The sequence below is a fragment of the Heloderma suspectum genome, chromosome 5 (assembly GCF_057233095.1).
Source record: "Heloderma suspectum isolate Gila_16-S chromosome 5, 16-S_ref, whole genome shotgun sequence".
In the NCBI taxonomy this organism is placed as follows: domain Eukaryota; kingdom Metazoa; phylum Chordata; class Lepidosauria; order Squamata; family Helodermatidae; genus Heloderma; species Heloderma suspectum.
In genome coordinates this window covers 206,220,083-206,244,052 of record NC_139462.1, presented here as the reverse complement: position 1 = coordinate 206,244,052, position 23,970 = coordinate 206,220,083, and the positions used below count along the sequence as shown (strand labels likewise).

Sequence of the window (23,970 nt, the reverse complement as noted above, 5' to 3'; positions counted from 1 at the left end):
TCCTTACCAAAGTGAGGACTATATGGGTCTGCTGCACGCATATATCTTGGTGTGTCTTCTTCTAGCAAGCGATGGGTAACCAATCCAGGACAGTTTTGTAAAAGGACGGGCTGAGCATCATTTTCGATTCCCTCTAAACGCCTAGCTATCCTCTCTTTCCTGAGAAACATGAAAGAAGAAGTTATGCTGGAAATATTGCCTAAGGAGCTGGAAATTTATCTTAGGATGTAACAAGTTAATGAAATAACGCTTATTAAACTACAGATGATTCTATAAAACAGAGGAAGTTGGTAGAGTTACCTTTTCATTTCCAAGGTATCCTGCCTACTTGGTTCAAAGAGTTTTCTTAATTCAGAAACTAAAACAAAACAAAACCACACACAAAAAGATGAGAAACTGAAACTATGCATTTTGCAAATAGAAAGAGCTTGGATTTTTACAAAACAGTTCTTAGCAAACTTTAAGGCAGACAGCAATCGGTTTTGATGAAAAAAGGCTTGCGGCTGTTCCTCCCTTGGTTTTCTTACTTTACTTTCTTTGGAAAAAAATTAATATGCAAAACTTTGCAAACCATGAACAGGACTTTTCCAGTGGAATACTGCTAGCATATATGTGGTCATATAACGACCAGGTTTGCACAATCACGGAGGAAGAAATAAGCCATGGTGGCTTATTCCCCCCACTGCACATGCCAGTCACATGGTGGGGATTTGCATAGTTACCCTCACCAGCGTGGCTTGCTGTGTTATGTGAACCTGTTGAGGGTGGCTTGTTGCCATGGTTAACAAGCCACCCAGAACCCATAGGCTGTTATAGGTTCTGGGGTGACTTGTTAACAACGACAATAAGCCACCCTCGCTTATTGGCAAGCCATGGCAATGAGGGTAATTATGCAAATCTGCCTGACACATGACTGGCACATGCGGCAGGGGAAATAAGCCACTGTGGCTTATTTCCCTCTCTGTGATCATGCGAACAGGCCTTTTGATAGAGAGGTGCAGCTAGTTCCCTGAGCTTATACAGCTACTGTTTGAAGTTACCAGAGGTGTGTACCTTCAACAGCACACATCCATTACCTTTTTGAAACTCAGCCTTCTCTCCCACGTTTCTTAGGTGGAGGACAGGGTTTGCTTCAGAGAGGAAATAATTCTGCAAACAACAGCCCTTTAGCAGCCTGCTAGAATATAGCAGAACAAGGAAAGAGCTCTCTCCCCCCATGCTCTTAGAGAGCCCATGCTGGACAGAGTAGACAATACTGGGCTACATGGACTAAAATCTAAGGGCGCAATCCTATGGCTGCTAGTCAGCGGCTAGATGGCAATAGGATAGGCTGGTTTCCGGGAACCGGCCTCCACCCCCTCCCGCACCGCCTCGTAGGCAGCGTGGAATGGCCCCACGCTCCGCGCTTGGAAGAGGAGCATGGAGCGGCAAAAACGGGGCATTCCTGGGGGCGTGCAGTGGCGGGGAAATCAGAAATGCTGGTACAACACATCCAAAATCTGCTGTCTAGCTGTGAAAGCCAGGTGGGGGAAGCGAGGAGGAGATCCACTCCTCAGCACTCCTCCTGCCCTGCACTGGATAGGCACTCGCTCCCGGGCTCGGAGGCGACCGTCGACCCAGATAGGATTGCTCCCTAACCTGGTTATATGAAAATTTTATATGTCATGTTATCTAAGGTTAGTTGTTGTTGTTCAGTCGTTCAGTCGTGTCCGATTCTTCGTGACCCCATGGACCATAGCACGCCAGGCCTTCCTGTCCTGCGCTCTCTCCCGGAGCGTGCTCAAGTTCATATTCATTGCATCCGTGATGCTATCTAGCCATCTCATCCTCTGCCGTCCCCTTCTCCTTTTGCCTTCAGTCTTTCCCAGCATCAGGGTCTTTTCCAGGGAGTTTTCTCTTCGCATTAGGTGGCCAAAATATTGGAGCTTCAGCTTCAGTATCTGTCCTTCCAATGAGCACTCAGGGTTGATTTCCTTTAGGATGGACTGATTTGACCTCCTTGCAGTCCAGGGGACTCGTAAGAGTCTTCTCCAGCACCACAGTTCGAAAGCATCAATTCTTCGGCGCTCCTTCCTTATAGTCCAGCTCTCACAGCCATACATTACTACTGGGAAAACCATAGCTTTGATTAGACAGACCTTTGTCAGCAAGGTGATGTCTCTGCTTCTTACTATGCTGTCTAGGTTTGCCATAGCTTTCCTACCAAGGAGCAAGCGTCTTTTAATTTCATGGCTACAGTCACCATCTGCGGTGATCTTGGAGCCCAAGAAAGTAAAATCTGTCACTGCTTCCATTTCTTCCCCTTCTATATGCCACGAAGTGATAGGGCCAGATGACATGATCTTAGTTTTTTTAATGTTGAGTTTCAAACCAGCTTTTGCACTCTCCTCTATCACCCTCAACAAGAGGCTCTTGAGATCCTCTTCGCTTTCTGCCATTAGGGTGGTATCGTCTGCATATCGGAGGTTGTTGATAATTCTCCCGGCAATCTTAATTCCGACCTCTGATTCATCCAATCTGGCATTTCTCATGATGTACTCTGCATATAAGTTAAATAAGCAGGGTGACAATATGCAGCCTTGTCGTACTCCTTTCCCAATTTTGAACCAATCGGTTGTTCCATGTCTGGTTCTGACTGTTGCTTCTTGACCCTCGTACAGGTTTCTCAGGAGACACGTAAGGTGGTCTGGTACTCCCATCACTTTCAGAATTTGCCACAGTTTGTTGTGATCCACACAATCAAAGGCTTTAGCGTAGTCAATGAAGCAGAAATAGACGTTTTTCTGGAATTCTCTTGCTTTCTCCATGATGCAGCAAATGTTGGCGATTTGATCTCTAGTTCCTCTGCCTCTTCGAAACCCAGCTTGTACTTCCGGTAGTTCTCGGTTCGCATACTGCTGAAGCCTAGGTTGTAGGATTTTGAGCATCACCTTGCTGGCATGTGAAATGAGCGCAATTGTGCGGTAGTTTGAACACTCTTTGGCGTTGCCCTTCTTTGGAATTGGAATGTAAACTGACCTTTTCCAGTCTTGTGGCCACTGTTGAGTGTTCCAACTTGGTTGGCATATTGAATGCAGCACTTTAACAGCATCATCTTTTAGGATTTTAAATAGCTCAGCTGGGAGACTGTCATCTCCGCTAGCTTTGTTGTTACTAATGCTTCCTAAGGCCCACTTGACTTCACTCTCGAGGATGTCCGGCTCAAGTTCAGTGACCGCACTATCATGGCTATCAGGGACATTCAGATCTTTCCTGTATAGTTCTTCTGTGTATTCTTGCCACCTCTTCTTAATCTCATCTGCTTCTGTTAGGTCCCTGTCTTCTTTGTCCTTTATCATGCCCATCTTTGCACAAAACGTACCCTTGAGATCTCCAATTTTCTTGAAGAGATCTCTAGTCTTTCCCATTCTGTTGTTTTCCTCGATTTCTTTGCATTGTTCATTTAAGAAGGCCTTCTTGTCTCTCCTTGCTATTCTCTGGAACTCTGCATTCAGTTGGGTATATCTTCCCCTTTCTCCCTTGCTTTTCGCTTCCCTTCTTTCCTCAGCTACTTGTCAAGCCGCATCAGACAGCCACTTGGCTTTCTTGCATTTCTTTTTCTTTGGGACGGATTTCGTTGCTGCCTCCTGAACAATGTTACGGACCTCCGTCCATAGTTCCTCAGGCACTCTGTCTATCAGGTCTAATCCCTGAAATCTATTCCTCACCTCTACTGTATATTCATCAGGGATATGATTTAGGTCATACCTGAACGGTTTAGTGGTTTTCCCGACATTCTTCAATTTAAACCGAAATTTTGCAAGAAGCAGCTCATGATCTGAGCCACAGTCAGCTCCAGGTCTTGTTTTTACTGACTGTATGGAGCTTCTCCATCTTTGGCTGCAAAGGACATAATCCATCTGATTTCGATATTGACCATCTGGTGACGTCCATGTGTAGAGTCGCCTCTTGTGCTGTTGGAAAAGAGTGTTTGCTATGATCAGCATGTTCTCTTGGCAAAACTCTATTAGCTTTTGTCCTGCTTCATTTTGTACACCAAGGCCATGCCTGCCTGTTATCCCGGTGATTTCTTGACTTCCTACTTTAGCATTCCAATCCGCTATGATGAAGAGGACATCTTTTTTTGGTGTTAGTTCTAGAAGGTGTTGTAGGTCTTCATAGAACCGATCAACCTCAGCTTCTTCGGCCTCAGTGGTTGGGGCATAGACTTGAATTACTGTGATGTTGAATGGTTTGCCTTGGATTCATACTGAGATCATTCTATCATTTTTGAGATTGTACCCCAGTACTGCTTTTCCCACCCTTTTGTTGACTATGAGTGCGACTCCATTTCTTCTAAGGGATTCTTGCCCACAATAGTAGATATGATGGTCACCTGAATTAAATTCGCCCATTCCTGTCCATTTTAGTTCACTGATTCCCAAGACGTCGATGTTCAATCTTGCCATCTCATGTTTGACCACCTCCAGCTTACCTTGATTCATTGATCTAACATTCCAGGTTCCTAAACAATATTGTTCTTTACAGCATCGGATTTTCTTTTCACCACCAGACACATCCACAGCTGAGTGTCCTTTCGGGTTTGGCCCAGCCGCTTCACTCTTTCTGGCGCTACTTGGAAATACCCTCTGCTCTTCCCCAGTAGTATATTGGACACCTTCCGACCTGAGGGGCTCATCTTCCGGCGTCATCTCTTTTAGCCTTGTGATACATTCCATGGGGTTTTCTTGGCAAGAATACTGGAGTGGGTTGCCATTTCCTTCTCCAGTGGACCACATTTTGTCAGAACTCTCCGCCATGACCTGTCCGTCTTGGGTGGCCCTGCACGGCATAGCTTAAGCTTCACTGAGTTACGCAAGCCCCTTCGCCACAACAAGGCAGTTTAACTTTTAGAAGAAAAACCATGCACCAGGAGGATCTGCAAATAACTCTCTTGCTCTCCAGAAGTAAAATGACAATTTCAGTTGCTTCCCCATTTAGCCTAGATATTTAGAATTTTAAATTTTATTTATTTAATAGATTTTAGGTTGCTTTTCAGCCAAAGACTTTGGAGACAGCTTTCAAAAGATAACGATTTAAGACAATTTAAATAAAGCATATGTAACAATGAAACAAAAATCACAGCAGAAACAATATAAGCAATAAAACTTCAAGGTAAAAATCGTATGTTGAAAGCCTGGGAGAAGAGGAACATCTCCACTTGGCACCAAAAAAGAAGAGAGAGAAAAGAAAAGATAGTAACATTTGTGCCAGGCGAGTGTTCCTAGGGAAAGTACTTCATAGTTGGGATGACACCATTGAAAGGGCCAGGACCACAGTTGTGACACATCTCACTTCTGTTAACAGTGAGACCCAGAGCAGGGCCTCTGAGACAACATGGGCCACTGAACTTACGGTAATAGCTACTTTGACACTATCATGAAACATGGTTGCAACTTTTGTTTTAACAAAAAGAAGAAAAACTATGGTTTCCCCCCACTCCCCAGCAATGGTCAGGGTCAAAGCAAACTGCACATCTGGCAAGTCAGGAGGAAAGCTGAGGTCATAGCTAGCTGCGGGGTAGGGTCATCTTGTGGGTCAGCGGGGAACCAGTTCAGAATCTGACAAGCATCTGGCTTTTACTAACTCTTACTAATCCAACCCTGACAGGACTTGATAATAATAGTTTTTGCTGCTTGGACCACTAACGCCATAGCTGCTTGGCAACACTAAAACTAAGTATAGCATGGGTTTGGAAAAGGCCTTTGGGTATATATGCAGTAATTTCCCTTCAGGCCACAATTTTTAGGTACATTTTTAAGAGTTAAGGGCTTAAGTTACGTAAGTAACACCTATACTTAGCCAACAGTTGTTTAGGTGCATGCTCAGACCATAAACTTTTTTTATTGCTATCAGTGGAGCCATCATCATACTTCATATACAGAAACACTCAGAAATTTTCTTTCTTTTAAACTGTACTACAGTCCCCACTTCACTGATGCAAAATCTCTAATAGTTCCTTTACAAGTGAGACCTACAACAAAATGTTGCAGTGTATCCCCCACCTCCTATGAAAAGTACTTTTCTTCAGGGCCAGGGGGTGGGGAGGACATACGTTTCCTTTCCCATGCCCCTGAGGTCTTTCCCTTCCATGCCATGTAGTGCGAGGAGATATCTATCCCAGCCAATAGCTTGCTGAGGGGTCAAACAAACAATCCCAACTGTACGGATGCCATGCTTGTCTGTTGGTAAAAGCAACAGCCTGGTGGAGTATCTCCCCAACACCTTCTGCAACAAGACTATGACAAAAATAGCACAGACCTAGCCTGTGCAGCATTACACTTTTTCCACACTTGAGATTCCAGACGGTCATATCAGTTACATAGGTTAAAACATGACCGGAGACTCTCCCGAAGTGACTTTGACCCTATCCCTCATTAAATTGAGCAGACAGGTAGGCTTTCAGCATACAGTTCCCCTATGTGCTGCCTGTAAGCGAAATTCACATTCACTTATGTTTAAAGGGATTTTGTTTCCAAAGATGCTAGTAAATCTCTGAAAAACATGGTCAATTGGATGTCGCTTTTCCCGTACATCCTGTAATGTATATGTTATCAGTGCAAACCACCTGCATCACTGTTTTCATGATTCCATTGAGAGGTACACAATTTCACACAGGCATGTTAGGCCAGTCTGAACATCAGTATAAGTGCTCAACCGTCAAGAGTACAACTGAGCTGCAATAAGTTATCCAGCACAGCTGCAAAATACAGAACATTTACAAGAGAGGGGAGCAACATTTTTAAGACATGTGAACCAGTATGTATTTGCACCAGCTTTGCTTAAGTTGATTAGTTGCATGGATGTTACATAGAGCATAAAAGTGCCAACATTTCCTCCATTAGCAACAGGGCAAGAGCAGTCATGGCCTTTAGAATCTATTTCAGAATGCTGCTTGGGGTACTTAAACTAGATTATTTTGCAATAAATTCCATCAGAAATCATCTTAGTTTTGAAAGCTATATATTGTTCGAAGTGTATTTACTTAATGCACCAGTTAGAGTTTGGCAGATGAAAAATGTATATGCCAAGAGTGTCCTAGATACCCTACAAGGACATTAAAAAAAGAAAGAAAGACACAGAACATATTTTTGTCTATATTTTGTGCCTGTCAAGAAGTTTTACATTTCAGGAAGTAACAATCTCCCTATCATACTAATAAATGCCCCACATTATGGAACAAATGTCTAAAGACAGGAAAAGGGATCCACTTATCCAAGTCACATGACAGCCCTGTACAGTCTATTTTAAGAGGAAAATTAAAAGCCTTTTGCAGTTCCTTCCACACGGGGGGACACAGGCACCTTGATGATACCTTGGAAACATACCTTGAGAATTCCACATCACTAAATTTGAAAACACCTAATTCACTCAACCACTTCATGCAAACATACTTACATATTTTTGTATGTGCATCATACTGTCTGTGACTATTTTATAATGCTATGGGAATTTGAATGACTTGGATTATGGACAGTTTCAGGGAAACACAGTGGCAATGACAGCCTCAGGAACAAGAGTGGGGCTATTTTGGGGATAAAATGGCTAGCCCTGAAGGAAAGGACAATAAGGTCAGAAAAGAGGCTCCCCCCATCCCCAAGCCAGACTAAGTAGAGACCCCTAGGGGGTGGTCACTGCCTTCTCCTGCAGTATGCACTTCAGCTCACATGAGAGCTATCTGGTGCTATTCCTCTGTAAGAGCTCTTGCAATGCAGCTGCTGTGTGATTACAGCACACTGTGGATAGAATTAAGCAGTTTGTCTTTGGAGCTCTAAGTGGCTGCATGGTCCTCCTTTATGCAAGTGGTTGAATGAGAGATCTTTGCAAGAAAGCTGATTCTGGATGACAGCAGTTATGTATGGAAGCCTACAGGCAGAAGTTCACATAAGCTGCTCTATGTATAACATTTCAATGTATTTCTAATGGTTTGTTACATAGAGAAAACAGAAAAGTCCTTCTGCACTAGCCATTGTTGGGAGACCGTACACACTGGAATAAGTTAAACATTTATTTTAGTATGTCACAAAGCAGAACATTTTTTTTGGTATGTCACATTTCACATGAACTAGCATTATAATTTCAGAATGAATCATTTGCCTTCATTCAGGAAGGCAGTTATAATGTTGCTTATAAAAAATGTGGTTTGGATCCAGATTTAGGTGCATACAACTAGGCTGGCAGAAGTAGGCTTCCTACCCCCTTTTCCCCACGGCAGTCCCTCATACCCCCTGAAACGGCTACACAGAGGGTCAGTTGCCCCCTGCTGAATGGGGTGAGCTGTGGTCCATGTTGGAGGGGAGATCCCTAAAATCAGGTGGAGGCACCAAACAATTCTGTACGTACCTTTTGGCAGCACTGCTAGAAGGCTGGCATCAATATCTTTAGTACTGTTCGCAAGCTCTTCTTTATCCTCAAATGAAAACTCTTTCTGAAAACTGAAGCATCACCACCACCTTGTTTTAACAAAGCTGTAGAAAGTTAAGCTACTAATCAAGTTATGCTAAGGCATACAGACAGACAGTTTGTAGTACTAGGAATACCAATGCCATAGTTAAATGATACTTGAATAGCTCATAGCGTCAGCCTGAACAACAGGATAGGAGTCAGTTCATACAGCTTCATCTAATACAGTCAATGCTTCACCCCATGTCCTGTCCTCATTAGTTCTTTGGATTCTTGGTTACTTAATGTTACTTTTGTAACATTAAAAAGGTTGGTTAGGGGCATCACATTAAAGAATCTTGAGTCTTAATGGAACCATTGGTATTGCAGTAGCCAGCTTTCTAGTTGGACCTATTGATGAAAAGGATTGGGAGCCGACTCTGACTGTAAGCAGGTTTGGGCTGAACACGTGGGAAATTAATCCAAATTAAACATTTTAAAATGTTGTGCACATTCCTGATTAGACAGATGTCTTCAGTCATGGTCTTTAGATATCTGCTTAAGACCTACCCTTTCAGGCAGGTTTTCCCTGGAGGTATGAACCTGCCAGAATAGCTGTAGTTTTACTGTCAACAATTATTATTTCACTGTATTTGTACTGTTATATTGTTATCATATTATTATTATTATTGCTTTGACAATTCACTGGAAAGTGGTATCTGTGTAATAAAATAAATAAGTGTATTTATTTTAAAAGCTGTGTGGATGCTCCAGATTTGGAAGTTAATGCTGCATTTCTATGCCAGATTTTCATTAAAGGTACATGACATTCTCTACAATGTAACCTTTAAATTAAATGTAACTTAAATGTAACCTTTATTAACACAGAGAAAAATGTGACACAATAGGCCAGCTATGACTCAATAGGCCTATTCGTATGTCACGCTAAGTTAATAAGCCGTGGGGCTTAGCAGCATGTGTGGGTGGCCATTTTGAATATTCAAGCTGCAATCACGGCATGTCATGTCATGCAAACTCAGCAAGGGTGGGTTGTTGGCTTGGTTACCAAACCACCCAGAACTAGGGATGTCAGAGGAATCCAGTTGGGGGGTGGGGGTGGAGCCTGATGAGCTTGCATTGACTTGGTTTCCCAGACTTCAGTTCATCTTCCACTAGCTAGCTCAACTTGGCCAGCAGTGAGTTGGGCCAGATAGCGGATTTAGCATCAATTTGTGCAAATTTGCACAATTTGTACAATTTGTGCAAGTTACAACTGCAATTTCTGCAAATTACTCAAATTGCAGGTGTAATTTGTGCAAATCTCTATTTGCGCAAATTATGGCCGACACACACAGAAATACACAAAAAATCCCTCGAATGCCAGCTGAATTGGCCATACTGTGGAACTCTGGCACGCCCCCAAAAGGCTGGATTTCCCAGTGACAGGCATCCCTATCCAGAACCCATGGGCTGTTCTAGGGTTGTGGGTGGTTTGTTAACCATGCGAACAACCCACTCTCGCTGGGTTCACACAATACGACAAGCCATGGCTGGGGCCTGAATAAGCAGTGTGGTCCCCACAGCTGATTGTGGCTTAAAAACAATCCTCAAATGATTTTAACAAAATGACATTTATAATTATTATTCTCTCCATGTAGTAGTGCAGGCTAGATTTCTGACAATGGGCAGTTTTCTAACTTAGGCTGCAATCCTATGCACATTTACCTAGGAGTAAGTCTCACTGAACTCAATGTGGCTTGCTTCTAGGGGTGCGCTTGTGGCAGGCCTTCAATATCTATATTTCTTCACCATTCTTGCATTTTTTCTGGTATGAATTAAGAGAGGCAATGATATAATTCTCCCTACTTTTATTTATTTATTTAAAGTATTTTTATCCTAGTCCTCGGCCGAAAAGGCTGTCAGAGCAGCTTACAAATAATCAGTAAAAGAAGACAGTTCCTGACCATAGGGTTACAATCTGAAAAGACACAACACACAAGGAAAAAGTAATGGGGAGGGAAGGGGGGGATTAATTCTTTCAGAAGGGCTGGTGCTTCCCACTCTTATCTCCCTCTGTACAGCCTACTTTTATCTCCTGCAAATCCTTTGTTAAAGATCTAGATTTTCTTCACAGCAGCCAGGGAAAACACATACGAACACTTCCAGCTTATTTCTTGACTGGAAGTATCTTGGGATCAAAGTTCCTCAAAACAACTGTGAGAATAAGAGTAAAGGTAAAGGTGTCCCCAACCAGTCGTGTCTGACTCTAGGGTGCGGTGCTCATCCCCGTTTCTAAGCCAAAGAGCCAGCACTGTCCGAAGACGCTTCCGTGGTCATGTGGCTGGCATGACTGAACACCGAGGTCCACAGAACACTGTTACCTTTCCCGCCGAAGTGGTACCTATTTATCTAATTGCAGTTTCTTGCTTTTGAACTGCTAGGTTGGCAGGAGCTGGGACTGAAGAAGGGAGCTCACTCCGTCACACAGCACTCGGGTCTCGAACTGCTGTCCTGCCGACCTTCCGGTCTGCAGTTCAGCGTCTTAACCACTAAGCCTCTTTCTTTCTTTCTTTCTTTCTTTCTTTCTTTCTTTCTTTCTTTCTTTCTTTCTGCCAGAAAATATTTCCATGGCACTTTGGCATTTGCAAGATGGTCATAAAAACATGGTCCTCAGAACTAAGCTTTCCAATCTTCCCATTTTTTTTTTTTTTACTGTTTTAAAGCTCACTAATTTTGAACAAACTGCCAAACTATCTGTCTGAGCTTCTGTTACATGACTGACAATTTGGGGAAAAGAAGGAATGTTTTAAGAAGAAAAGGATAAGCATTGCTCTCTGCTGCTGTGACATACAGTCTATGAATATCTGTCCTATTAACCTAATTACAACTCCCAACAGTCAGCAACACTGCTAACTCAAACCCCAAGGAAAACTGCACTTTGTCATTATGACTCATTGTACTTCACATCCAAAGAAGCTATCACCTCGAACTCCTACATGGGAAGGTATCAAAAATGAACATACTGTACATTTTTTAAAAACCAAAGACAAACATATGCATTCTTCTTCCTTTCCCTTCCCCATCATATATACCAGCCTTCCCCAACCTGGTACCATCCAGATGCTTTAGAGTAGAATTCACAGCATTCTTGACCATTGGTCATGTTGGCTTCAGCTGATGGGAGCTGAGGTCCAAAACATTTGGAGGGCACCAAGTTGGAATCTTGACAGCAATCTCAATTGGAAGTGGCACCATTCATGCACAAGAGGAAGGGATCAGCCAGCTTAGGAGAGCCTCAAAGCTTTGCAGAAGTACATTTTTTTACAACTAGTTAAAGGGAGGGGCCCCCAAACAGCCCAGTTTTAAATAATTATTGTAGTGTAAGATTTTGCAGGCTTGAGATCATTTTTCAGATGCATGAAGGGTTATCCTCAGCATGCTCAAAAGCCGTGAAATGCTGACTTGCTCTCCACATGAAAATTTGTATTTAAAAACATATTTTGAAACTTATTTTCCCACGAAACAAGCATTTATAAATTTATTTTCTCCCGAAGTCTGCATTTCTAAAAGTATTTTATCTTAAAACACACTTTGCAAACACTATTTTTAACTGGAAAACTGCATCACAAAACTTGGAGAAGTCCAAAATCCAAAGGATAGCTACATTCAGCTCTGCACATTAGTCTGCAAGTAGTGATCTGGTCAGTTCATATCAGAATTAATACATATTGAATACCTCAAGCATCCCTAGCAGCAGCATTGGAGATCTCCAAATGCATGCTCAGCTAAGCCTAATGCTATTACACTACTGATTCTTATGAATGAAGAAAATGGACAAATCCATATTGGAACCAGCCTGTGGACAGCAAACAAGGAGGTGATCCAAGAGTTGCTGGAATCCCAATAGACATAACCCTTCAAAAAGATGTTCTGACACAGATGTTGGATCTCTCAAAGCCTAACATTCAATCATCATGTACAAAATGGTATTACCAGATGGATAGCTATGTTTTTTGTTTTAGTGCAGCAGATTTGTGGCAACCTAAAGTTTTAAACATTAAGGGCACAATCCTATGGGGACAGGTGGCCGCCTCTGAACTCGGAGGCAACCACCTATGCAATGCAGGGCACGAGAAGCACGGAGGAGATTGTTCCCTCCACACTTCTCCTGCCCTGCATTAGCGGCTAGACAGCTGATCTCAGCTGTCCAGCCGTGGGAAGGCAGAGCCAGGGACGACACATAGGATGTGTCGTACCAGCATTTCCACCTTTCCTGCCCTAGAACGCCCACCCGAACGCTCCGTTTTGGCTGCTCCATGAGGCAGTGTGTGTGTGGGCGGGAGGTCGGTTCTCTGGGAACCGACCTCCGAGTGCAGGCTCCAAGGTCGGTTCCTGAAAAACCACATATCCTATGGCAGGCTAGCCGCTGACTAGCAGCCATAGGATTGCTCCCTTATTGTAGCATAAGATTTTGTGGGCTAGAGGCCACTTTGCAGATGCATGAAGAGTTATCCTCAATTGGCAGATACACACACATGGCAGAGGGAGAATGGTGTAAAGAGTGAGGCCACGAGACCATGAAATAAGAAAAGTGCGGAGGATCTGTGACATTTCTATTTGAGCTTTGCACAGAAATACCACAGAACTCCAGATTCGCTTGTATTTAATGGCCTTTTGGTCCCTCCCTTAAACATTTCTCCCCCTGCCAACTGAAGGTACCACTTCATGCATCTGACAGACTGGGCTCTATTGGATAAAAGGTTATGCCACTATAAATCTGGTTATCTCCAGGGTGCTTGAAAACTCTGCTGTTCTGCTATGCAAATATGATGACAATGAAGATGAAGTTGTTCTTTATTCTCATTAGGTACTAACCAATTGCACTCAAGAAGAGTAAAGCATGTTTTACCTTAGTGTCCTCCTCCTCTGGAGTATTCTTGGTGTTTTATACCTGACTGAATTTTCTTTGTCAAAATCTAGAAGAAAGGGTGGAAAAATAACTACATCAATCAACGTTGTTGATCACTGCTTAGATCAGGGATGGGGAACCTGTAGACCTTCAGACTATGTCGGACTCCAATGTCCATCAACCCCAGCCAGCATGGTCAATAGGCAGGGATGATGGGAACTGTAGTCCACCAACATCTGGAGCACCGCAGATTCCTCACTCCTGGCTTAAATAGCTGAATGTTTATCTTGTGCTTAGATAGACAAACAAAGCAGAATAAGCAATTGAGTGTTCATAGACTTAAAGTAGCCAATCCGAAACAGTGGGTACAGGTGGGGGGAAGACAGAACAGCAAGTATGACTTAGAACAGCCTGCCCTACGCTGGTGCCTTCCGGAAGTGCTAGACTAGAACTCCTACCATCTCCAACCAACCAGTCCAAGCATACACTCCCAGAACAGCAATCATGAAAATAATTAACATAACGTTTTTTGGTGTTTGTTTTAGATGGCTATGTACATGTTGAGGATCTCTGACACAGAGTTCCCAGGCATGTGTACATTAAAAAGAGAGACATATATACCATTTATATTGCACATTTGCACAAAACATTCAAAACAATAGTGTAGCCGCAGTAATTGTGTCTGCTGTTTAAAGTGTGGAGTGGCTCTAAGCTGGAAATGCAGGAATTGTTATACAAAATGGAGGAGGTATCAGATTGAACAGGAATTTGGCAATAGTCCTCTCTGTGGACTCTGATACCCAAGCTGACCTCAAAATTCCCTCAGTATGCCTTGTAGACTAGCTGAAACAAGCAGAATTGCCACAACATGTATTGAATCAGTGTATCTTGAGGGCCAATCAAGTCTTCCATGCAGAGATACTCTAAGAAGGAAAGCAGTCAACAGAATAGTCTGTATGGGAGAATATGAGAGAAAGCAGTGGTAGAGAAAAAACATCACAGGTTTTGTCAGCAGTGGCTATTTCAGACCATAAATGAAGCTAAGAGAATTCTCTGAGTGATGACAACTGTTTTGCATCTACTCCCTGTTTCCACACCACCCATAAAAAGTGCCTTAGATATTGTCAAGTGAATTAAAAACAACAACAATACAAAACATTGTCTGGAACATTCTAATGAAGCTTATTCACCAGCAATGAAGCAGGCCAGATGATGGCTATAGTGCAGGTGGTGCAGGTCTTGGAGCGAGTACGATCAAAGATTAGCAAAGACTCTTTGTTCTGCTTATTATGCGGCAGTAAGGATGGCAAAACGATCTTATTAAAACCTCTCTAATCTCATCCTCGAAATGTCACCCAGCAGAACTGTTCCAAGTGGTGAAGAACCTGATGGGATCTGGCTCGGGCTCAGAGAAATTGGGAATGGAACCCTCAGTCATTTGCTAGGCACTTTGAGGAGAAAGTCGCTTATATTCGCTCAGAACTTGATGCCACAGTTATTGTAGAGCCTGGGGAGGTGTCCATTGTTCCATCTGGTTGCGTTTCCTGGGATCAGTTCCAGTTGTTGCAGCCTGACAATGTGGACAAGATGCTTGAATCAGTGCGTCCCAACCCATGTAAGCTTGACTATGTAAGTAGCCCATCTTGGCTAATATGAACTAGAAAAGGTGGATTGATTAGGTGGGTCCATGGGGTGGTAAATGCTTCACTCTGTCAGAAGGTGGTGCCTACCACCTTGAAAAAGGCTGTAGTGCGCCCTCTCCTGAAGAGGACCTCCCTGGTCCCAGAGGTATGCGAGAACTATCGCCCCATTGCTAATATCCCCTTTTTGGGCAAGGTGCTTGAGCATGTGGTGGCTGGGCAGCTTCAGACGTCCTTGGAGGAAACTGATTATCTGAACCCATTTCAGTTTGGTCTCAGGCCAGGGTACGGCATTGTAATGGCCTTGGTTGCCCTGACTGACTCTGGGTGAAAGATGGGAGAGCGCTACCCTGCTGATCATTCTGGATCTCTCAGCAGCTTTTGACACCACTGATCACAGTATCTTACTGGATCAGCTCTGCAGGAAGGAAGCTGGGGGCACTGTGTTACAGTCATTCTGCTCCTACCTGCAGGGCTGATTCCAGAGAGTGGTATTGGGGGGCTCCTGTTCTACCCCATGGCTATTAAGCTGTAGGGTGCCACAGGGTTCTATTCTATCCCCCATGCTGCTCAACATCTATATTAAGTCACTGGGTGAGGTCATCAGGAGTTTGGGGGTGGAGTGTCACCAGTACACTGACGATACTCAGCTCTATTTCTCCTTGTCGTTGAAGTCAGCTGAGGCAGTGAAGGTGCTGGACCTGGAGGCTATAATGGGCTGGATGAGGGCCAATAAACTGAAGCTAAATCTTGACGAGATGGAAGCTCTGTGGATTGGTGGTTCCCGAGTCTGGGAGTTGGGTAAGCGACCTGTCCTGGATAGGGTTGCACTCCCCCTGAAGGAGCAAGTGCGTACCTTGGGAGTACTCCTAGATCCATTCCTGTCACTGGAGCCCCAGGTGGACTCTGGTTCAGAGTACTTGGGACCAGCTTCGGCTGATCCATCAGCTTTCCTGAACAGGGTTAACCTAGTACATGCACTGGTAACTTCCCGATTAGACTACTGCAATGCACTTTACATGGGGCTGCTCTTGAAGACAACTCGGAAGTTGCAGCTAGTACAAAATGCGGCAGCTAGACTGCTGACTGGAACATCTCATAAAGATCATATAACATCAGTTTTAAAGGAATTGCACTGGCTGCCAATATGCTTCCGGTTGGAATTCAAGGTTCTGGTGATGACATTTAAAGCCCTAAGCAGCTTGGGAACTTGATATTTGAGGGAGTGCGTCTCCCTATATATGCCTGCCCGAGGACTGAGATCTTTTGAAGGGGCTCTCCTCTGCATCCCACCAGTGCGAGACATACACTATGGTGGGATGTGGGAGAGGGCCTTCTCTGCTATGGTACCCCGGGCGTGGAATGCCCTCCTCATGGAGGCCTGATGGGCGCATACATTGGTTTCATTTCAGTGTCAAGTAAAAACATGACGTTTTACCAAAGCCTTTGAAGGCTAAATGCATTCCCTAAAATAGCACACTGTTTTAGTGGTTTATTGCTTTAGATTTTAATTGGCTTGTTTAATGGTTTAATATGTTTTTAACTGTTTAAATTATTTATTGTTTTATTCTGTTTAAATTGTTTTATCTGTACGCCACCCCGAGATCTTAAGGGGGTGATACAAATGTTTTAAATAAATATAAAAGTATGATCCCTCATTTTCTCCCCTCCCCCCTCCCCCAAATCCCAGTGACTCTTACGTTTTTCAATAGGAGTACAGAAATACTGGAAGGGGTGGGGGTGGAAATAGGTAGTTCATAAACTACTGTTTCAAGTTAATTGGAACAAACAATCACAATCTTGTCAGCAAGTAAAAATCATTCTCTAACTTAGCTTCATTACATTTTCTGCTTTTTCACTATGATGATTCCAGTTTCTTTTTTCCAAAACAACTTAATGGATATAAAGCTTATTTCAGAAAAGGCAACTTAAATTAAAATAAAAACAAATCCCACACCCTGTATTCAAGACAAACACTGAATACTGTTTTCTGTTTGAAAGTCAGTATGTTAACAACAACAACAACGGGGAGGGGAGAATGACTTTTTAAAAAGAATGCATTTGTATTATTGGAAAGAGCAGCTGTTAATAATTCTCTGACAGTATATGAGTTTGGTTAAATTAAAGCCAGGCATGCATAAAAATTTATAGTAATTCTAAATGGTGTATAACCCAACACAGCTTTTGGCATGGAAAGCTCACTCCACCATGAAAGCCTCAAGTAGGCCGCAGAGAACATTCCTTTCTGCCCCAAGCCAAAACAGGAGAGGCTCTCAACGAAGGAGGAGGGTGGGAAATAACCAAAAGAAAAGGCCTGTGTTATATTATGACTTGACTCTACATTGCCCATGAAGTACCAAACCACATTTGAATGCCTATAATGCACAGAGCATCTTAAATATTGGGGGGCACACTTTCTAGAACAAATTCCAAAATGTTTCAATATGCTATGATGTCTTGCCTCAATAAGTTCCATAACTGGAGCTCTTAGTGATGTTACACATTTCTGAGAGTACGTGTTAAAAGCAAAGCTACTGCTTAGGTATGATGCATTCAGCACTTAAATTACATTAAAACGCTGAACAGAGTTTAAGGCATTTCTGTCTTCTAGGTTCCCTCAAGAGGTCCAGCTGCTATTCTGGTGGTTAGTCCAAAAAGCACGTCCAGGGGTCTCTTCAGAATATTGACTAGCCACTGCAAAAGTATCAATAATTTGTTGTTTAAATTGCTACAGGATTATAACTGTATTCATAGAACTCCTTAATAGAAAGCAATTTACATATTTATGCATTTCTTAGTATATTATTAAAGGTAATAAAATTATTTCTTGTTTCCAAGTTTGAACTGTTCACTACGATACCACTAAATTTTTAAAGCAAGCAATGAAGGCTTTTCTTAACATACGCATGGAATAACCATTACCCATTTTTTTAAAAAAACACCTTAATGGTTACTTGGTATCTACAAGGCTTTAATTCAACTGCTAGCTAAACTAATTAGAAGATTCATCTAATGTGATTTTTAAGAACGTCCTTTGAGGAAACAATAAGACTAGATGCCAAACTGAATGCATATAACTAAAATGGCAAAAAATGTTTTTGAAGGAGGTCATAAGAGAAACCCTGATAAAAATTGTGAATTTAGATTACAAATCAACTGCAATCATTTACATTATATTCAATGTACTTGGAACTCTTACCTTGCTCTTCAGAGTATCTGACGTTTTGCAAATAGCTGGATATCCAAGGATTTCGGAACATGGTTGCACAAAACAAAGGGACTCCGCAAAGGAGAAAACTACAATAGCAGCTAATTCTCAGCCAGCCACAGCCCTAGGCCCGTCTTAGCAATATTGTGTAGAGATTTTTCATAACACAGGACTGGAGCTGTCAGGCTATCGCATCCCAGGGAGTAATAGTAAATGCATAGCAATAGGCTGCAAACTGGAGCAGCTCAAGACAGTAATCAGATTACAAGCAGAAATTAGGCACATGAATGCTAAAACAGACTGGACAATAGTGATTGGGATATTCATAATATTACCACTTCAAAGTGTAAGCTAAATGACTTATTTAGCCTCTTAAACTAAACATTTAGACTTATTTAAATGATTTATATTCCAGCAATTAAATAGCCAAAACCTTTTTTGCAGGGGTGGCAGTGAATGAAAAATCTCATTTCCCATAAAGCAAGGACAAATTTGGTATCTCTAATCAGAATATACTGCAGTGATACCTTAAACAAAAAGCAGAAACAGCCAAACAGTTTTCTCTCTAGAAGGACTGATGCTGGAAATCATATTCATTATGTTAAACATTTGCCCCACTACAGACTAGTAGCAAAATATTGAAACAACTCAGATTTATGGACAACATATGAGCAAAACAGCTTATGGTTGACAGCTGACAGCGAAGAGAGATGAGCAACTAAGGACCAGAGAACAGACACCAATTCACAAAGTATTTTAAATTTCAAGGTGTTGAGTACACTTGCAAAAATTGGAAGGATTCCATTAATCTAACCGCTGCATTCATCTCCAACTCAATTATATAAGCTGCTTTCAAATGACAAGACTTCAAATTTAAGTAGGGTCTGTCTCATATCCCTATTTATTTTTATTTTTTAAAAGAAGAAATAGAAATATGGTTTGTCCAATGAAGGGAGAGTAGATGTTGCAAGTACCTTATGTTTAAGGATCAGTTCTTATTCCAGACATCACAGATCCATAAAAGATAACTGATGCCCTCTGGCAGCAGTTCAAAAGAGGGAGACACATACATTCTGCATGCACCCCATAGCCTCCATCCTGAGTTAGTTTTTCAGGAGATGATCCCTCAGAGATACTTAAACCCAGAGTACTAAAAGAGCTTTGGGGTATTTAGGCACAACAGCTGTTCAAAAGGGAAACTGGCATGAATACAATGATGTCACTTACAGCATGAACAACTTTCACATCTAATTCCCAAACTTTTGAACTTGAGAAGTTTTAATAATGGCTTGTGGTTGCAAATTCTGAATGGTTAACTCTGGATAGAAAAATGGGTAGATATGGAGGATTTGTGAACTTGCCCCTTTGGATTTTTATTATTTATTTTTAAAAATTCCTGGCCACCTTTCAGGGCTGAAGCCCTTCTAAGGTGACTCACAGCAATAAAATACATAAAAACAGTTAAAATATTAAAACATAAACAGAATAGAAATAAAAAAACAATAAAGCTGACAATAAAACCAGCAACAACAGCAGCAGAAATGGCCTTTACATCCACAGTACATACTTCCAAAAATATAGTGAATATCCTTAGTTATTTTGGATACCACAACTCCAGAAGTGTGGGTCACTCCCCTCCCCCCATTTATTTATTTATTTAACCTGCTCCAATTTCATAAGGTATGGGGAAAGGCTGTATGTAGCTCATTGGTGTAAAGCACATGTTCTCCAGGCAAAAGGTCTCAGGTTTCATCTCTGGCATCTCCATGTAGGACTGGGAAAGACTCCTGTCCGAAAACCTGGAGAACTGCTGTCAAACAGCGTAGACAATATTGACCAATAGTCTCACTCTGTATAAAGCCCTTTCCCCCCCTAGAACTGGCAACTATAGGAAAGGAACCAGTTTATAATGCAAGCCTAGGTGTATTTTCAATACACGTGGAGTAACATGGATGCATTACAACAGTGTTTTAAGAAAGCTCAGTGTTGCCTGATACCTTGTTTCTTTGCCCCGTGTTTGAATCAGCAAATGGGACATATCGTTTAAGAGTGATCTGCTGAGAGTGCAAAGGGACTGATATTAGGCAGAGGGGCAAATAGATCATTTTAAGCTTTCGAGCTCATGTGCTTAACTCAAATCCAAGTCAGGATTAAGTAGCTAAAATATTTTCCTGTGTGATTCTTGCAGAGAAGCAACACACATGAAAATTCCTGAATATAGCCATCTGGTGATCATCTCATGCAGCAAACATATCTTGAAGTTATTGGGTTTTATATATATATATATATATATATATATAGCCAAGATCCATCAGTGCCATGGTGCCACAAGCAAGTTATCACTGGCTTTTAGAAGTTAAGACTTAGTATAGTACTTGGATGTGAGGCCCCTTCCAACCCTATGATTCTATGACTCTATACACACCATCTTCTTTCACATCTTCTGGAATATGAAGTTTGCCTTTCACAGATTAGTCTAGATCAGCCTTCACTAACCTGGTGCCATCCAGATATTTGGGGCTACAACTCCCAGCATTCCTGACCCTTGGCCATGCTGGCTGGGGTTGATGGTTGCTGAAGTGCTGGGAAGGGTGGTCTAGAAAATTTCCCCATGGTGGTCTGTAGATTGAAGCCTTTAAGCTGGTGAGCCAAAAGAATATGCACTATGCCGTCATGTTACCTATAAGTAACACAATAAGTAATACTACTACTACTAGTAGTAATAGTAATACTTTACACTGAAGGTTTATTGCATCCCTTTTGCAAGTAACTTAGTCAGCCTCTCAAGACTTGACTCTTATTAAACTGAGGGCAGGGCAAAGTGAAACAGGGTTTACGTGAAGGTAGTTGGTAGTCAGCAAGAGTCTCCTAGTTGTTCAGACAAGTGATCAAACCAAAAGTCTTCATGCAGGTCAGGGGGCACTACCTGATCTACCCAAGCCTATTGATGTCAATAAGCTTCCTTGCTGGTACAGCCTTTCCGTAGTTCCCACATTTGACCAAAGCTGGCTGGTGGTCCACAGCATGATTCTCCACCTTTCAGGGTTCAGAACCCATCACAGCTGTGAGGGCTGATAGCACATTCTCTCAAGGTAACACAGAAAGTGTGCACAGCTGAAGTCGGCAAGTGCTTCAATGACTGAAAAAGGGGACATCATGGTGAATCATTGGCTCGCCGTTACTTTCTAGAGGTACATGGCCCTGTCCATTTATGTTCTAGAGAGCATGTGCCATCTGGTCAACTGTGCCATCTTCCCTCAGGGAATTATTGAAGGATAATTTGGATTCTTGAACTCTCCAAGGGCTGCTCCCATTGACCCTGACAGCTGTTTTGTCTATGACTCAATTCCACAGCAGGCTGGCCTTGCCCATGTATTCCCCCTCCTCCTGCATAGTTGCCACCCATCGCCCTAGCAAACAGGGCCCAAATGAGTATGTCCATTAGCTTAGAGGTATAAAATTTCTGGAAATTTTGCGGCCATGGGGGGTGGGAATCCCAAATTTGGGGGGGGGGGATTAAAATTTTGGGAAAAATTGAATGAAATGCAATACTTATTTTTTGTAGCACTCTTCACAGATCTAGATTCACTTTGCTACTTTAAGACAGGGGTGGAAACATTGTGGTCCTCCAGACATTTTGGCTTACAATTCTCATCGTCCCTCACTGTTGGCTCGAGCTGATAGAAGTGCCTGTGCTACATAAAGCAGGCCTGTGCCACAGAAACAAGGCAACTGAGCTTCTTTTAGGAATATAGGATTTATTTTGGTGACTGTGATTAAAGGTTTTATAGCTGAGGCAGCATTGTCTAATGGTAAGGTCCAATTTGGGAACTTCATTAATGACTGTGGCAGTGAATTCTGAAGATCCATACCTCAAAGCTGTTGTTTTAAAAGAAACAGGTGCGATAACCCAGATGTTATTCCCTTGAATGTGGTAGCAATGGTGGAATAACTTAGTGTTTCTCTCACATGCAGGTTTTAAAACTACATTCACTGACAGCTACAGCATTTAGCCAGAAACAGAAGAAAACCCAAACTGTCAAGAATGCACAGTTTCTTCATATGTTATGATATGGTGATTCTAATCACATGTTGGGAAACTGAGTTTGATTTGGAGCATCCCTAAATGTCTATACCCATTGGCGGTTTGATGGGAGGTGAAGATCAAAACATATGGTAGCACCAGATTATGGAAGGCTACATTCGATCAATACTTTTAATAAGGAATTGAAGAAATAACTATGCTGGGAATCTTACAGACAAGATTAAAAAGAACCCCCCCCCCCGGTTTCAAAATTTCCTGAAATCTTACATCTTGAATCTTCCTATAAAAGCCTTCCTATTACCTCATTATTATAAATAACTTTGGTGGAATAAAGAATGGTAATAATATATGGACCTCTTTTCTTAAACATGTTAACATTCTAAAAGAAAATACTTCATAATCCAAAATGGTTAAATATTTTGGATAAAAACACAAAGAAGTCCCTCGGAAAAAACACTGAAGAACTTTTTGCCCCAGGCCTTCACATCTCTACAGCAGATGGTAAGTGGGAGTGGCTCACAACCAGGGTAATTGGTTGATCCTCAAACATTTTTTTTTTTTTTAAAGACTATGCTGAGAAAGTGGTAGCAACACTTATTTTTCTTTGCTGCCATTGTGTACAGAAACACTCTTCTGGGCAATGGTAGCAACGGCCTTGGTGAACACGCATTACATCAGTCAGGAAGCCATATTGTTTTCTGCCTTCTGTTAAGTAGCTTGCTTGGTTTTGCTCAACTTGAATGCTGACAGCCTTACTATGGTGTCAGAGTTTCAGGTACAGGTGCCCGATTTCTGAGGCTGCCTTCCAAGTATCAGACTTGGATGACACGGCACACAGAGGCCCAGATCAGGCATGCAACTTGTGGCACTCCCTTCCCCTGGAGGAGAACCATAAAGACCCTCTCAATTTTGTTTTAATTTGATTTTATGGGGTATTTAATTAATTGTTACCTGCCCATACCTTTAAAAGGTGGGTCAGGCTTTGAAATATTATTAGAAGGGCTTTCCAAACAGCATAATGTGAATATAATGTTTGCATATAAAATGTTTTATTCATATACTTTTCAAACCTACTTCTTGGATGCAAAACTAAATTCAAGAGCCCTGAACAGCTGCCAATTCCACCAGGGAATGCAAACCTTATGACAGGCAGTGGTGTGGGTAGTACTCCCTCTATTCATACAGATCTATGATGCCAAGAATACATTAGGGAGCAAAGCATGTTTACACAATGACACAATGTACGTAATGTAAGCAGAGCTCAACAGATCTAATGCATCACAAAATATCCACATTACAATTTTTTTCCAGCAGGACACTTGGCCTTCAGTAGGACCTAGATTTTAGATTGTTCCCCAGCAGAATCACCGATTCTGCAGAGAAACAGGGCCCATGAGGATCACACACCCTGTTTCTTTGCAGAATCGTGCTCCCACAGCTCTGGGCAGGCTGGGGCATGCACAGTTCTGCTAGGGAACACAGTACACGCTCTCCGCACTCCTTGTTTCCTAGCAGAATCACTGTGGATGCAGCCATGTTTCCACTCCCAGCGGTGGCTGCAGTGGAGGAGGGGTGCACCACCTGGAAGGCTCCGGGGGAGGTCCAATGAGGCTCTGTCAGCCCTCTGAAGTTGTCCACCCCTAGTCTAGAACATGCAACTAACAGCATCAGCTTTACTGGATGACGGAAGGTACGACAGACAACAGAAACTGCACACAGTGACAAAGCACAGAGTTTTATTTATTTA

General features: G+C 42.3%; 1 protein-coding gene across 2 annotated transcripts in view; it reads right to left on the bottom strand.

Moving 5' to 3' along the window:
* SVIL (supervillin) overlaps positions 1-23,970 on the bottom strand; it is a 209,655-nt gene that overhangs the window by 90,126 nt on the left and 95,559 nt on the right. For both annotated transcript variants that reach the window (XM_084859163.1, XM_084859164.1), the window contains 4 exons: positions 13,331-13,397; positions 8,383-8,474; positions 301-358; positions 8-159 (listed from right to left, as the gene is read on the bottom strand). In XM_084859163.1, the coding sequence (XP_084715289.1) occupies positions 8-159; positions 301-308 (160 nt within the window). In that variant the 5' untranslated portion in view covers positions 309-358; positions 8,383-8,474; positions 13,331-13,397. The remainder of the gene's footprint in view (positions 1-7; positions 160-300; positions 359-8,382; positions 8,475-13,330; positions 13,398-23,970) is intronic.